This window comes from Myotis lucifugus, unplaced genomic scaffold, assembly GCF_000147115.1.
Source record: "Myotis lucifugus unplaced genomic scaffold, Myoluc2.0 scaffold_629, whole genome shotgun sequence".
Lineage (NCBI taxonomy): Eukaryota > Metazoa > Chordata > Mammalia > Chiroptera > Vespertilionidae > Myotis > Myotis lucifugus.
This window is the reverse complement of record NW_005871677.1, coordinates 340,845-356,195: the sequence shown is the minus strand read 5'-3', so window position 1 is coordinate 356,195 and position 15,351 is coordinate 340,845. Positions and strand designations below refer to the sequence as shown.

The window sequence follows — 15,351 nt, the reverse complement described above, 5'->3', positions numbered from 1 at the left end:
GCCTCCGCGGCCTCCGCCTCAGCAGCAGCGGCAGCCGCGGCGGCCATTCATTGTGGGCCAGGCCGCCCCAGCCGAGCGCCGAACCAGCGCAAGCCCCGCCGCCGCCGCAGCCGGGCTGGGGAGGAGCCGCCGCGGCCACGCCCATCACAGCACGCCCCGCCCCCTAGGCGAGGGCAGCCGAGCACCGAAGGCGCCCCTTCCGGTCTCCGCCTCCGGCCTCGGCTGTGCTTGAGAGTTCGAATCCCGACCCTGCCACCTTCTAGTCCCGCGACCTGGGGCAAGTCGCTCTGCCTCTCAGAACTTTAGTTTCCTGTAAAACGCAAATAATAACAGTGTCTGCTGTTCATTGTGCCAGGCACTGTTTTAGGGTCTTTCTGTGAATGATCTCATTCCAATTTTAGTATATATGCTGCTGAAGAGAGCACAAGCGAATGGTCTCGTTTAAACGTCCCAGTAACATTCTTACGTAGGAATTATTTCACACACACACACTTTATAGAAAAGGGAGGCACAGAGAGATAAAGAAAATGGCCAAAGGAAGTGATGGCGGGTGTCAGGCTTCAAGCCCAGGGTCCAGAAGCCACAATAAAAACTAAGTCAGATGACGTTATAAGCATTTTACCTGCACTCACTTGTTTCATGCTCATCACAAACTAATAATGAACCTTGAAAAGTTCTGCCCATTTTGCAAATGGGGGAAACTTAAGCACAGAGAGGGGTTAAGAACCAGTAGCAAAGGGAGCTGGGACTGGGAGCCCAGACAGCCCGGACCACTACCCTGTCCTCCTTTCCTGTTGAGGGTTACGTGAAAGAGACTTCCTTGCATACTTTCGGGGTGTTGTCTTGTAATCTTTGCTCTATCTTGGGAGCTAGGACTCTTATTTAACATGTAAGGAAAGTGAGGTCCAGAGAGTTTAAGTAACTTGCCAAGACCATGTGGTCGGGCTAGGATTCAAACTCAGTAAATCTGATTCCAAAGCCTGAGCTATTCCTGCAGGATGTCCCGAAATAATGTGTTTATGGCATCCAGCATCCAGGAGACGATCGATAGGCGTTGGATTGCTTCGCGTACCGCCCTTTTTCTGAGCCTCAACTTCATCTGTGAAGTGGGCTGGTGGGGTGCGGCCTTAATTACAGGCGAACCGCTGTGATCGAGGCCGCGGACACCACGCGTTTGCGCTTTCCATGGTGCATTTTGACCCCGGCCGCCCACGGTAGGTGGCATCACTGATTGGCTAGATTCTGACACATGACCCGCCCCCAACTGTGCCAACATGGCGGCGCCCAGGTCTTCATCCGGAAAATGTGACCAAGCCTAATTCGGTTCTCCGTTTCGCGAGAGCAGGTGAGGCGCGCCTGGGCGGCGAGGGGAGGGATCTGGTGCCGGGGCGGACCTACTTAAGGACTTCAGGCTGTGCTGGGGCGGGTCTCCAGAAGATGGGGGGTGGTGTCAGCTCACGGAGGCCACGGGCTCTCCTGAGCCTGTTTTGCAGATGTGTAGGCCCCCCGGCCCAGGAAAGCAGCTCTCTCCTCCCCTCTGCGCCCTCCTGATGCAGGCTGGGCGGGCACAGGCCGCCGCGGATGTCCCACGCGAGGACCGTTCTGCGGCTCACCCTGAGTCTCCGCTTCGCCGGCCGTCTGTGTAGTGCTCGGTTTATGGAGGGGCCACCCCAAGGGCCGGCAAGTCCGCCCGCCATGGAGAACGGCACGGCGCCCTGCGGCGAAAAGCGCTCACCTGACCCCCAGGAGACGACGGTCACCGAGGGGTCCGCCAAGATCGCCTTCCCCAGCGCCAACGAAGTCTTCTACAACCCAGTGCAGGAGTTCAACCGGGACCTGACGTGAGCAGGGGTCCGGGTCAGCTTGGCGGAGGGCAATGGGTGTGTGTGGTGAGGGGGTGTGAACGGGAACTCCGTCTTCCGCAGATGTGCTGTGATCACTGAGTTTGCGCGCATTCATCTTGGGGCCAAAGGAATCCAGAGTAAGTGGAGGTCCAGTCTCCGGGTGGGTGGTGGTCACACGGAGGCCTCCCCCTGTCCAGCCCCCCCTTCCCTAACGTCTGGAAACGCCCCGGGCTCTGCTCCTCCAGCCTTTTCTTAGGGACTTTGGGGAAGATTTTCTTTCATGAATCTTATGTATTTTGAAGAGTAAGAGGTTTCTCAAAGAGAGTCTTGATGGTCCCTGACTTGGGTTTCTGGGTGGCTGCAGTCAAGGTGCCAGGTGAAAAGGAGGTGCAGAAGGTGGTGGTGGACTTGTCGGAGCAAGAGGAGGACAAGGCTGTATTGAAAGAGGGGGCAGACCCGGCCCCTGGAAACCAGCCTCGGACAGCCACTGTGGGGGAGATCTGTGAGGTGAGGCCTGGGCATAAAACAGGTGGCAGCCCCGGAGTCCAGTGGGTGATGGAGGAAGGAAGGCTCTTGGAAGGGGAGAGCTGTAGAAGGGTGTGTGTTGTGGGGGGGAGGGGAGCACAGCAGAGAATGGAGATATTGATGTGAGTGGGGCTCCCTGCTTACTCCAACAGGAAGGCCTGCGAGTGCTGGAGGGCCTGGCAGCCTCGGGTCTTCGTTCCATTCGCTTTGCCCGAGAGGTGCCTGGGCTCCGATCCGTGGTTGCTAACGATGCCTCTGCTCGAGCTGTGGATCTCATCCGCCATAATGTGCAGCTCAACGAAGTGGCCCACCTGGTCCAGCCCAGCCAGGCAGATGCCCGGTAGGTCCTGGGCTGCAGAGCCAGGCAGCTGGAAGATGTCATCTATAGCCAGGCTGCCTGGGTCAAACCCTAGCTGTGTCATAATCTTGCTCTCTGATCTTGGGAGAGTGCCTTAGTCTCTCTGAGGCTCAGTTTCCTTGCGTATAAAATGACAGTTTCACAGGGGTTGCTGAACTGATTAAATGAGAGGCAATACTTGTATAGCTCATGCTCGGTGCCAGAAATTAGTACCACGATGGTTTCCATTTTAAACTTCTCATACTTTTATTCATTCAAATGAACCAGCTTATATCCACTGTCCAATATGTGCCAGACACTGTTCTCAGTGCAGGGAATGCATCCGTAAACATTACAGACAAAATCCCTGACCTCGTGGAATTCCCATTCAAATGCAGGGGTCAGCAAACCATAGCCTGGGAGGCCCCACAGTCTGGGTTTTTGTGGCCTGTGATGTAAGAATGTTTGTTTTTTTAATCCTCACCTGAGGATATTGGTTTCCCCGATTGATTTTGAGAGATAGTGGAAGGGATGGGGAGAGACACAGAGAGAGAAACACCGATGTGAGAGAGACACATCAATTGGTTGCCTCCAGTGGGGATTGAGCCTGCAACCAAAGTACATGCCCTTGATCAGAATTGAACACGAGACCCTTCAGTCCTCTGGCTGACGCTCTAACCACTGAGCTAAGAATATTTTTTACATTTTTAAAGGTTAAAAAAAAAGAATATGCAATAGTGACTGTATGTAGCCTACAAAACCTAAAATATTTACTGTCTAACCTTTATAGAAAGTAAATAAATAAGTAAAAAATATTTGCTTTCCTGACCATAGTAAAATCTAATAGGAAACAGAGAAGATAAATAATTGTAACAAATAAGTTACATAGTAAAATAGAGGTGAGAAGTGCTATGGAAAGAAATTGAGGGGGTAGGGGATAGAGGAAGATGGTGGCAGGGGATTGCAATTTTGAAAAATGTGGTCATGGTGGGCTGTGTTGAGAAGATAGCATTTACTTTTCCTCATTTGCAAAGGGAACAATATAGGTCCAAATCCACGGAGTTGTTCGGGAAGGCACCTTCCACCCCCATTGGAAGATTATGTGGTTAAATGAGTTAATGTATCTAAATCGCTTGAAACAGTGTCAGGCATGTATGTGTTACATTAGTGCAGTAGGTCCTGGAATAATGTCATTGTTAAAATCTTTTTTTTTTTTTTAATATATTTTATTGATTTTTTTACAGAAAGGAAGGGAGAGGGATAGAGAGTTAGAAACATCGATGAGAGAGAAACATCAATCAACTGCCTCCTGCACACTCCCCACTGGGTATGTGCCCGAAACCAAGGTACATGCCCTTGACCGGAATCGAACCTGGGACCCTTGAGTCCGCAGGCCGGCGCTCTATCCACTGAGCCAAACTGGTTAGGGCCATTGTTAAAATCTTGATGAGAAAAAAGAAAAATCAGTTCCTGGCCAGGGCTACTGTCTGTGTGGATTTGACACATTTTATCCATGTCTATGTGGCTTTCCTATGGGGACTGAGGTTTCCTCCTACAACCTAACATACTCCCGTGAGGCCCGGTTGGTGTGGCTCAGTGGTTGAACGTCGACGCATGAACCAGTCAGGAGGTCGGGGCTCAATTCCTGCTCAGAGCACATGCCTGGGTTTCAAGCTTGGTCCCCAGTAGGGGGCCTGCAGGAGGCAGCCGAACAGTGATTCCATCGTTGGTGTTTCTCTCTCTCCCTTCCTCTCTCAAGTCAATTAAAAAATAAATAAATAAATTATATACATATATATGTTCAAATGAGGTAAACTGGCATGCCTGCATTGTCCCAGTCTGAGGGAGTGTGCGTGGGTGTGCGTGGCCCTGCAGTGGAAGGGTGTCCTGTCCAGGGTGGATCCCCTGAGCTGCCTGGATAGACTCCAGCCATCTATGACCCTGAACTGGAATAACTGGGTGGAAAATAATGATCTGACTTGTTTTTATTAATTTTCCTTAAATGTATGTAGAGCTCACATTTATTGCATTGTTTAATATTAGAAGTGTTTTAAGTCTTTATTTAGAATTTGAGCAATGTTTTTGTGACCAGAAATACTGTAGGAATTTAACTCTTGTTTGGATCAATTAATCTGTGAAAAAAATGGTTTCATTACATGTTTTTTCTGCTTAAAGTCACAGTTTTCAATAACTGTGATGATGTTAAGTGAGGACTTACTGTATTGGCTATTGTCATGCCATTGTTAGAGATGGGTAGACAGAGGCCTGAGGGGAAAAGCCATGACGTTTTTAGCAAATGGATGCCAGGAGCTAAGCGCAGGCAGCTGGCCCGAGTCCAGGTCCAAACTGTCACGCTGCATGATTGAACGTGATAAGGAACAGAGCAGGTCCCTGGTACAGGGCGCTGAGGAATTGGCCCTCTCACTCCCAGGATGCTGATGTACCAGCACCAGCGGGTGTCGGATCGGTTTGATGTCATCGACCTGGACCCCTATGGCAGCCCTGCAGCTTTTCTGGATGCAGCTGTGCAGGCTGTGAGTGAAGGAGGTGAGGCCAGGCTGACCCAGGAGTATAGATCAGGGCTTGGAGTGTTTGAAGGATCCTCACCCCTTCCTTCCCTGCAGGGTTGCTGTGCGTTACCTGCACGGACATGGCAGTGCTGGCAGGGAACAGCGGGGAGACATGCTACAGCAAGTACGGGGCCATGGCCCTCAAGAGCCGGGCCTGCCACGAGATGGTGAGGACCCTCCCCCCGCACCCCTTCCCACCCCTCAGACCCGTTCAGCTTCCTCCAGGCAGCATATTAACGACCAGCACACCTTTAACCAGCATAGTTCCTAACAGCATGGGCTGCCAGTCATGGTCATGTGGGGGGCAATGGCTTCGTCCAGGGTAGGAGCAATGATTACACCATTCTTTCTAGTCTCTGTTTTAACAACTTTGCAAAATTGCCTCTTTAAGGCAATTTTCCCAGGTCTGGGTTCAAGTCCTAACTTTGCTGGTAGCTCTGAGCAAGCAGCTTCCCCTTTCTGGGCCTCAGTTTTGGCATTTGTGAAATGGGCATGCTGAAGGTGGCCTGGGCACCACTGGGTTGCTGTGGGGATTCAGGAAGCGGGCAGGCTACGTCAATGGGCAGGGAAAGGAGAGGTTCCATCCTTTTCCTTTTGGGCCCTGTCACAGGTCAGCCTGGGAAACGCTGCCTCTTTTTCTGGGTAGAGTGTCATGGCAGCTCCCCAGCATGGAGAGGTCCCCAGCCATGCTGCAGCACCCAGCGTCCCCCCTTCCTGCCGACAGAGCCCGTGGTGGCCGGACTAAGGTCCTTGTGGCCATGTCGCAGCACAGGGCATGCTGATGATGCTAATCGGAGGGATTCCACTTACAGGCCCGGATGTTCCTAAGTCACTTAGTGCTCCCAGCAGGGCCATAGAGGCAGAGACCGGTGCAGCTTCACCGGTGAGGGAACTGAGCAGTCGCCAAGGGCCACAAGTCAGAGTACTCAGGGCTGGACTTGGCCCCCACGGAACCTACCTGGACCCTGTGCTGTGAACACCTTGTTCAGAGGCAGGGCTGATGGCAGACACCCACCCCCCCTTCTCACCCCCAGGCCCTGAGGATCGTCCTACACAGCCTGGACCTCCGTGCTAACTGCTATCAGCGCTTCGTGGTGCCCCTGCTCAGCATCAGCGCTGATTTCTACATACGTGTTTTTGTTCGTGTCTTCACCGGCCAGGCCAAGGTCAAGGCTTCAGCCAGGTTAGCAGGGGTGGGGCAGGCACTGGAGCAGGCAACAGAGCCTTCCTCTGTGGAAGTGAGGTCCTACAGGGGACCAGGTCACCCTGAGGGAAGGGTTGGGGTGTGGTAGCCAGCCCTGTTTCCCCACAGCAAGCAGGCGCTGGTGTTCCAGTGTGTGGGCTGCGGAGCCTTCCACCTTCAGCGCCTTGGCAAAGCATCGGGGGCCCCTGGTGGCCGGTGAGCAACAGTGAGCCAGGAGGGAGGTGAGGGGTTTCCAAGGGGTGTGGTTGCCCCCTAAACTCCTCTCTCTGTGCAGGGTCAAGTTCTCTGCAGCCTGCGGTCCCCCTGTGGCCCCTGAGTGTGAGCACTGTGGGCAGCGGCACCAGGTGGGACCATGCCGGGTTTAGGCATGGGGTCTCAAGGGTCCTTGTGTCTCACTCCTTGTCCATCTGGCCCCTGTGTGTCTGCAGCTTGGTGGCCCCCTATGGGTGGAGCCAATCCATGACCTGGATTTTGTGGGCCGTGTCCTAGAGGCAGTGAGCACCAACCCCGGCCGATTCCATACTTCGGAGCGGATCCGAGGAGTCCTGAGCGTCGTTACCGAGGTAGGGGCTGGGCCAAAACAGGATGGGGCTCACCTGTGCCCAGCTTCCTCCATCTGCCCCATGCATATCCTGTTGTCCCCCATGGCAGGAGCTGCCGGACGTGCCTCTGTACTATACGCTGGACCAGCTGAGCAGCACCATCCACTGTAGCACACCCAGCCTCCTGCAGCTGCGGTGAGGGCTGGGTAGGGGAGGAGCAGAGCCTGAGTGCTGGGTGCCCTGGGCAACTTGGGCCCCTTTTGGGCCAGAATCCCCCGTAAAATGGAGATCAAACTTCACTCACGTCCAGGGAGTCTCATGTAGAAGTGCTCAGAGGCCAAGAGCCCTGGCCAGGGGGCCAGTCTGACTGTTTCAGTCCTTGGCATTATACCAGCTACGTCGTCGCCCTGAGACATGCAGCCAGCCTCACAACTCGCCATGACTCCCACCCACACACGTCATCACTGGCTTTGGGATCTAGCTTGCCCCTCACAACCCCTCTTGGTCCCAGGTCAGCCCTCCTCCATGCTGGCTTCCGGGTCTCGCTCTCCCACGCCTGTAAGAATGCTGTGAAGACGGACGCCCCCGCCTCAGCCCTCTGGGACATCATGCGCTGCTGGGTAAGAGCTGGCCTGACTAGATAAGGGATAAGAGGGCAAGGCATGGGCAGGCTTGGCATCCCCTGGCCCCTGACCTTTGCCTCCCAGGAGAAGCAGTGCCCGGTGAAACGAGAGCGGCTGTCTGAGACCAGCCCGGCCTTCCGCATTCTCAGTGTGGAGCCCAGGTAGGGACATCTCTGCCACAGGCGTGGATGCTCACATGCTTGCAGACGGCCCAGACACTTCCCTAACAGATACATGTTCATTCTTCAAGTGAGATCCAGAATCTACCTTCTCCCACCACTTCTACCGCTTCTCCTCTGCCCCCATCCTAGTCTGGCCCATCACTGCTCACACAGACCAGTGTGGTCACCTCAGCCCTGGTTCCCCAGCTCCCACCCTCGCCCCCCACAGACTGTTCCCCCCACAGCTACCAGAGGGCGCCTGTGAGCACCTGAGTTAGATCATGTTCCTCCTCTGCTCAGCAGAAACAGAGTTCCACCTGCAAGCCCTGCCCCATTTCCGTGTCACTTTCCAGCCCTCACTCCCCCCCCCTTCCCCCCTGGCTCACTCCACACTGGCCCCCTCACTCAAGCTCATGAGCCACAGCCCCATCTCAGGGCCTTTGCACAGGCTGTTCCCTCTACCTGGAATGCCTGTCCCTGAGTGCCCCCCAGGACTGTTCCCTCACCTCCTTCAGGTGTCCCTGACTCTGTCCTGTCCTGCATTGAACCCCTTCCTCAGTCTCCCCAGAACCTCTGCCCTGCTCTGTTCTTTTCAAAACTCTTCTCATGCCCTAACGAAACATAACTTGCTGATTTCTGATTGTTTGTCTTGTACACTAGAATGTCAGCTTTACCAGCGGCAGATTTCAGGTACACTGTAGGCAACAATAAATGTTTATTAAATGAGTGAGAGAATCCTGACCCAGGCAGGTGCCTTCCCAAGTCACCAAGGCGGGCAGGCCCCATGGGCAGTTTTGTTGTGCATGTCCGAGTGGTGGCTGCCCCTCAGCTGCACCACCCCCTTCTCCAGGCTACAGGCCAACTTCACCATCCGGGATGATGCCAACCCCAGCTCCCGCCAGCGAGGACTCAAGCGCTTCCAGGCCAACCCCGAGGCCAACTGGGGCCCCCGGCCCCGTGCCCGGCCAGGGTGAGTGAGAGTGATGGCAGTGGGATTTGGCCAGGGCCTGGGGTGCAGAGGCCTGATGGGGTCCCAGCTGCTCATCTCCCTGCACAGGGGTAAGGCAGTGGGCGAAGCCATGGAGGACAGACGCAGATTGCTCCAGAATAAGAGAAAGGAACCAGCTGAGGACCTGGCCCAGCGGGCTGCACGGCTTAAGACGTTTCCTTGCAAGAGGTTTAAGAAGGTGAGGCACCCCCCACCTCCAACTGCAGTACACATGGGTCCCCCTTGTGGCACTAGGGCAAGGCTAAGGGGCAGGCAGGGATGGGAAAACGGGATGGGCAAGTGTATGCGAGTGAGCTCCCCATCCAGGAAAGGAACCCAGCAGAGGCTGCTGGGCTTCATATCCATCATCTTTCCACCAGGGCACCTGCCAGCGGGGGGACCAGTGCTGTTACTCCCACAGACCCCTGACACCTGAGGCCACTGCTGAAGCTGCCCCCACCGACTGTCCACAGACCCCCAACCAGAAGCCCCCTGGGTCTGGGGCCACCACTGGTCCAGGTGTAGATTGAGCCAATAAAGAGATTTCACCTTGCCCTGTCATTTGAGTGCAGAAGCTGCTGGTGGTCTATCTGTCTAGCATGTCTGGGGCCTGTTCCTCTGTCCATCTGAAATAACTCCCTGGGGGAGCTCTGCATCTAGAGGTTGGTGTGTCCCTGCCTGACTGAGGGAGGTGGTGTCAGTGTTTCTGTCTGAGGCCTTCTGTCAGTGTGGGGAGTGGTCTGTTCCTCTACAGCAGCGGTTCTCAACCTGTGGGTTGTGACCCCTTTGGGGGTCAAACGACCCTTTCACAGGGGTCGCCTAAGACCATCAGAAAACACATATATAATTACATATTGTTTTTGTGATTAATCACTATGCTTTCATTATGTTCAATTTGTAACAATGAAAGTACATCCTGCATATCAGATATTTACATTACGATTCATAACAGTAGCAAAATTACAGTTATGAAGTAGCAACGAAAATAATTTTATGGTTGGGGGTCACCACAACATGAGGAACTGTATGAAAGGGTCGCGGCATTAGGAAGGTTGAGAACCACTGCTCTACAGCAAGAAGCACTTAGGCGCCCGGTTGCTGGCGCTTGCTTTCCCCCAAGCGGCCACGGGGTGGCAGCCGTGCGCTCGTACCCACGGGGCCTTCCCCCGCACCCCCCTCCACTGGCGTGCTCCGGAATATAGGCGCGCGCGCACGCCGGTGCCACCAAGCCCCCACGTGGCCTCTCGCCGCCAGCCCTGGCTGCCTGGTTTCTCTGGCCCAGCTCCCCGCAGGGCCGTGGTGGCGGAAGCCAGACCGGAACCAGGCTCCTTGTGCATCCGCTCCAGACCAGGTGTTTCCTGCCCTGTGGCCCCTCGAGGCGGGGGGGTGCACATAGAGGCACCAGGCAGGCTCCTGCATCCTCCCCACAAGGGCAGGCCTTAGCAACGTTAACAGCGAGGCCTGGGGCAAAGCCCCCACCCTGCCACACGGTAGCTGTGGGACCCGCAGGCACCCTGCACCTTGCTCCATCTCAAGAGTTAAATGAACCTGATGCCAGAACTGGCCTTGTGGGCACATCAAAGTTCACTGGGAGCTGAGAAGTGTACCCTTGCTTCCTTGGGAAAGTGGGATGGTTGGTGGTGGGGTCCTGAAATCACCTGGTTCCTGGAAGGTGACAGCTGAGGGCCTGCCTGGGGGCTCATGCAGCCACCTAGATAGACAGCACAACTGACCCAGGTGATCGGGTGCTGGGGACCAGGAACAGCCTTGTCACTGCTACCCCTCACCACCCAGGACATTCACCCAACACCGCTATCACCATTCACCCTGCAGTGGCCTGGCTCTGGGATGAGGTCCAGGGACCACCGAGCTGGGGTTATGCTATCCTATGACCTAGAGGACTAGGATTGTGGGGACTTGCTGGGGCACCTATTGGAAGGTTCTAGCAATATAGGAAATCTCCCCCAGCTGTAGCCTTTCCTGTCACCTTGAAAGGTGGAGTGATAGCACAGGGGGGACCAGGACAACCACCCAGGCTGGACACCCAAGATCGGAGTGTCAGGACTGCCCTCTGCCATGCCTCCCTCCAGGGTGGGGGTGGCAGAAAGGCTGGGAGGGGCTCTGTAAAAAGAGGAACCAGGCAGGGGGAGGAGAGAAGAAGAAGGGGGCCCCCAGTCACGAGCCCCAGCAGGGCCGGAAAGGGCTCCCCACCCCCAACAAGCACGGACACAGCTGGGGTGTTCAAAGCCACAGGCCAGATCCAACCAACACAGGAGGCCACCGCTTTCCTGCCTCAATTTCCCCTCTGTGTGTAGCTGTGCACTGGGGCTGGTCCTCAGAGGGCCAGGGTCCTTCCAGTGACTGAGAGGACGGAAGGTGAAGCCCGGAGGGGTCACTGACAGTCCTGCCCACTGGCCGGGGCGGGGCGAGAGGCCGATCTTGGAGATCCCCGCCCGCTGGTTTCCTCCGGGGTCAGCCTGGCTCCTTATCAGTCTGGGCCAGGCGGCCAGGCCCTTATCTGCGCTGGCCCAGCATCCTCCAGCCACTGCGCCAGGGGTAAGAGGGAGGAAACCGGCCACCGGGGGGGCGGGGAGAGGGCGGGCCGGCCGGCCCCTGAGCCGCTCACTTTTCCTCGAGGGACCCATGCTGCTGCCACCACCGAGGCCCCAAGGCCCTTGAGAGCCCAGAAAGAAGTGCAGCCCAGACAGAGTGGCTGGCTGCCTGGGGTAGAGTGGAGAGGCTGGAGGGCACAGGGCCGGGGAGCCTGGCCTGAAGCTGGAGCCATATTCCTGCCCTGACCGACAGAGCCAGGGGACTCAGCAGGCAGCAGGACCAGCGCTGGGGTAAGAGCGAGCAGCCTGAAGGTGGGGGGATTCCCAACCCACCTGCATTCATTCATTCGTTCCCGCCTTCCTTCATTCATTCATCTGTAGGAACCAACTAAGAGGCCAGGCCAGCCGTCCCCAGGACCCAGCTGGGGAAGACAGGGAAGAGGGCCCAGGTGTCCCCGATGTTGCTGGGGCCCTCCAGGCCATGGGCCAAGAGTGACAGGGATATCTAAATAGGGTGTAAAGAGGTGGATACTGATGTGTGGGGCAGGTGGGGGGTCACCAGGGCCAGAAGGAAGGTTGAGGCATGACTGTATGTACTGGCCAGAGCCAGCATTTGGCATCATAGTGTCAGCAATGGGGGTTGCAGGATTAGTGAGGGGGACATTTTCAGTGTGTGTGTGTGTGTGTGGGGGGGGGTCACGAGAGATTATGGAAGACTTTCAGGGTCTGACGGAGGCGATGGGAAGAGCCTTGGGGTCCTAGATGAGGACCACAGGGTGGGCCCAGGCAGGAGGCGGGAGGTCAGTGAAAGGTCAGAGTCAATCATGTAGGGATTCCAAGGACACGCTGTGTCAATGAAGGGTGTTAGGGTCAGGTCTAAGGGTCTCAGGGCCCATCATGGCTACCCTGCCTTGCCCCTCCCTCCGGACTCCAGGTGAGGGGATTCTGGAGGAAGGGAATTTGCTCATGCCCTCATGGGCCACAAACAGCTCAGAGACGACACTGCTGGGCTCATCGCTGCACAGCATCTCAGTGGGCATCAGATCCTCCATGTTCTGGTAGTTTCTGGGCCTCCCCCCACCCCCCCCCCTCCACTATCCCTTCCATTTGAGGGCTCTGTTGGGCTAAGGGTGTGTGTGGCATCTGATTCCTCCTCCCACTGGCTTCCTTCCCTTCCACAGGTGAGCACCCCCTCGGGGTCCATGTGCCCGCCCCAAGCCCAGGCAGAGGTGGCCCCCACCATGACTGAGAAGGCTGAGATGGTGTGTGCCCCCAGCCCGGTGCCTGCGCCACTCCCCAAGCCTGCCTCCCCTGGGCTCCCAAAGGCAGAGGAGGCGGGCCACCAAGGTGTCTCATCCCCCAGGCTGCCCCCCTGGGGTCCCGGTGATCAGCTTGGGCCACACTAGGCCCCCAGGGGGCAGCCATGGCCACCACAGAGCAGAGTGCCCTTCGGCCCCCACTGCTGCAATTCTCCGCCCTGGGAAGTGCCCCAACCCCTCTGGCCCTGCATTACCATCCTCACCCCTTCCTCAACAGGTTAGTGGGGGGCTGGGCCTGGGGGCAATCCAGGGCCAGGGTCCTTGCCCACAAGGCATTAGTGACCCATGAACCCTTACAGCCTCTACATTGGGCCGGCAGGACCTTTTAGCATCTTCCCTAGCAGTCGGCTGAAGCGGAGACCGAGCCACTGTGAGCTGGAGCTGGCTGAGGGTGAGTATGAGTTTGTGTCTGCATGGGGTCCACGTCAGTCCCACGCCTTTCCACAGGGAGAGGTGCTGCCAGGGCACAGACACACACAGAACAGCCCACACGGGCTCAGTACTCATGTTATACTCCTGTGCAAAACCACAGTCCTATAGCCAGTCCCACACAACCAGTCACCCAAACAAACTACAAAGAGTCCTGGCAAACACAGCCTGGCACAGGGGCCACAAAATGACAGCTCCACTTGGATGCACAGCCACCCAGGAAGCAGCCACATGACAACCATCATGCAAGAGACAGCCATGGGACCACAACCACACAGGACACAGACAACCACAGCCACTTAGGACCATGGCCACACAAGCATCAGCCACACAACCACAGCCAGGCATGACACAGCCACATGGCAACGATCACACACCACCACAGCCATTCAGACAGACCACAAGTCACACAACCACCTAAGACACAGACAGGACCACAATCACAATACGGGTACTTCTCGGGTCACACACAGGGACACACTCAGAATGAAGACTATAGGGCCAGCTCCCCAGACTGGCAGCGGCAAGGAAACATTCCGCTAGGCAATCTCAGCCACGGACATAAAGGTGCAGCCAGCGGCTCAGAGGCCACAGTTCTGTGCAGCCCAGTCTATCCTTGTCTAGATGGTGGAGGTGGGGGGCGGGCAGGGTTGCTAACTAGCCGGGGAGCCACGTGGTGGTGGGTCCTACACGTGCATCCCTGGCGTGGAGAAAGCCCCCGCTCACCTCCTGTGTGGAAGTCCCCGCTAGGGTGCTGGGTGCCTGAAGTGAGGGCAGCAGGGGGCGCCACCTCGGTGCCAACCCCTCCCCTCCTGCGTGCAGGGCAGCAGCCCCAGAAGGTGGCCCGCCGTGTGTTCACCAACAGTCGCGAGCGCTGGCGGCAACAGAACGTGAACGGCGCCTTCATGGAGCTCAGGAAGCTGCTGCCCACGCACCCTCCCGACCGGAAGCTGAGCAAGAACGAGGTGCTCCGCCTGGCGATGAAGTACATCGGCTTCCTGGTGCGGCTGCTGCGAGACCAGGCGGCCGCTCTGGCTGCAGGCCCGGCCCCGCCTGGGCCCCGCAAACGGGGGGCGCACCGAGGCCCGGACGACGGCGCCCGCCGGGTGCCTTGCCACCCGGTGGAGGCGGTGGTGCGCCGGCAGCCCGCAACCCCGGCCTGCCCCAACGGCAGCCCCGTCGGGGCGGCCCGCCCCATCAAGACGGAACAAGCGGCTGTGAGCCCAGAGGTGCGGTGACCTCCATCGCCTCTGAGCCAGGAAGGGCATGGGAATCAGCCCTGGGCCGTCGAGGAAGGGGCGGACCACGCACTGCGCGCACTGCGCTTATTTTGGAGCGAAGTCGCCCGTAGAGGGACCTGTGAGGACTTCCCTTCGGGGGAAATGGCCGGGGATCTGGAGGGCGGGCGACCAGAGGGTCTGGAAGGAGCCCTGCAGACCCTCTTAGCACCCACCGCCCGCGGGAAGCCGCCTTGCCCACCTCCTCCTCCCGCAGGCGAGGTCCAGGAACGTCAACATGGCAGAGCGGCCGTCGGACTTAAGTGGTGCCTCTTTTTTTTTCGGGTTAGGGGCTCACGGAGAGGTGGGGAGGGGCTGGGAGGCTTCCTCTTCTCGCCGGCGGCGCCCCCTCCTGGAAACTCAGGGATACGAGCGCCTTCACGCCTCGACGGCGTGGGCAGCGCGCCCGGTGCGGGGACAGAGGCGCAGAGCCCACGCGGGGCCCCACCCCACCCCACCAACCCGACCAGGACCCGCACGGTCGCGTTAGCGAAGGCCCAGGCGCTCTTGCTTTTGTTTTTCTTTATTTCTTTATTTCACATACACATTAGCCATTCAATGGAGAAGCCGGAGAGAGTCAGGCAAAGATGGTATAACAGAAGCGCAGTGACGGGGGCGGGGCGGGGCGGGGCGGAGAGGGGACAGACGGGCTGGCTGCCTACTTGCATTCCGCTAGGACACTGAAAACCCAGAAAACAAAACAGACAGTAAACTACCCTTGTTTCTTATGTATCTCAGTGCAGAGACGGGGTGGAGGGCAGAGAGGGGGAGACCAGGCTGAAGGGGGAGGAGAGGGGGGACAGGGGACGCTAAGGGGAAGCACACCAAATCCATTAGTACTATATATAGAGATACTCGTATATATGCGTTTCTTAGCCTAAGAAGAGAGGGATTGTCTACTGAGTTCATTTCGGTTTAACAAGTGTTTATTGAAGTCCTGCGGTGTGTCTTGGGCTGGGACTGGATCCATGCAGCATGCC

At 57.0% G+C, this 15,351-nt stretch overlaps 2 protein-coding genes across 8 annotated transcripts; both read left to right on the top strand.

Moving 5' to 3' along the window:
• The first annotated feature begins 1,237 nt into the window (after positions 1-1,237).
• Positions 1,238-9,355, top strand: TRMT1 (tRNA methyltransferase 1). Of its 7 annotated transcripts, none has more exons than XM_023746134.1 (18): positions 1,238-1,345; positions 1,647-1,841; positions 1,926-1,981; positions 2,209-2,351; positions 2,522-2,709; positions 5,138-5,253; positions 5,331-5,443; positions 6,311-6,459; positions 6,589-6,675; positions 6,755-6,824; positions 6,909-7,043; positions 7,132-7,217; positions 7,534-7,642; positions 7,730-7,806; positions 8,467-8,496; positions 8,657-8,776; positions 8,864-8,993; positions 9,175-9,355. In XM_023746134.1, the coding sequence occupies exons 2-18, from the start codon at positions 1,657-1,659 to the stop codon at positions 9,322-9,324; spliced, it is 1,944 nt and encodes a 647-aa protein (XP_023601902.1). In that variant the 5' UTR covers positions 1,238-1,345; positions 1,647-1,656; the 3' UTR covers positions 9,325-9,355. The 7 variants fall into 7 exon arrangements, 6 of the variants coding, with proteins under 6 accessions (XP_023601902.1, XP_023601901.1, XP_006105112.1 ...); XM_023746133.1 differs by having other exon boundaries at positions 1,242-1,345; positions 1,557-1,841; XM_023746132.1 differs by having other exon boundaries at positions 1,244-1,345; positions 1,494-1,841.
• Positions 9,356-11,386: 2,031 nt separating this feature from the next.
• Positions 11,387-14,995, top strand: LYL1 (LYL1, basic helix-loop-helix family member). Its single transcript, XM_006105049.3, is given in 6 exon segments — positions 11,387-11,637; positions 12,528-12,694; positions 12,696-12,759; positions 12,761-12,882; positions 12,965-13,056; positions 13,917-14,995. Coding segments are annotated over 5 exon segments (840 nt in total). The 5' UTR covers positions 11,387-11,637; positions 12,528-12,548; the 3' UTR covers positions 14,333-14,995.
• The last annotated feature ends 356 nt before the right edge of the window (positions 14,996-15,351 follow it).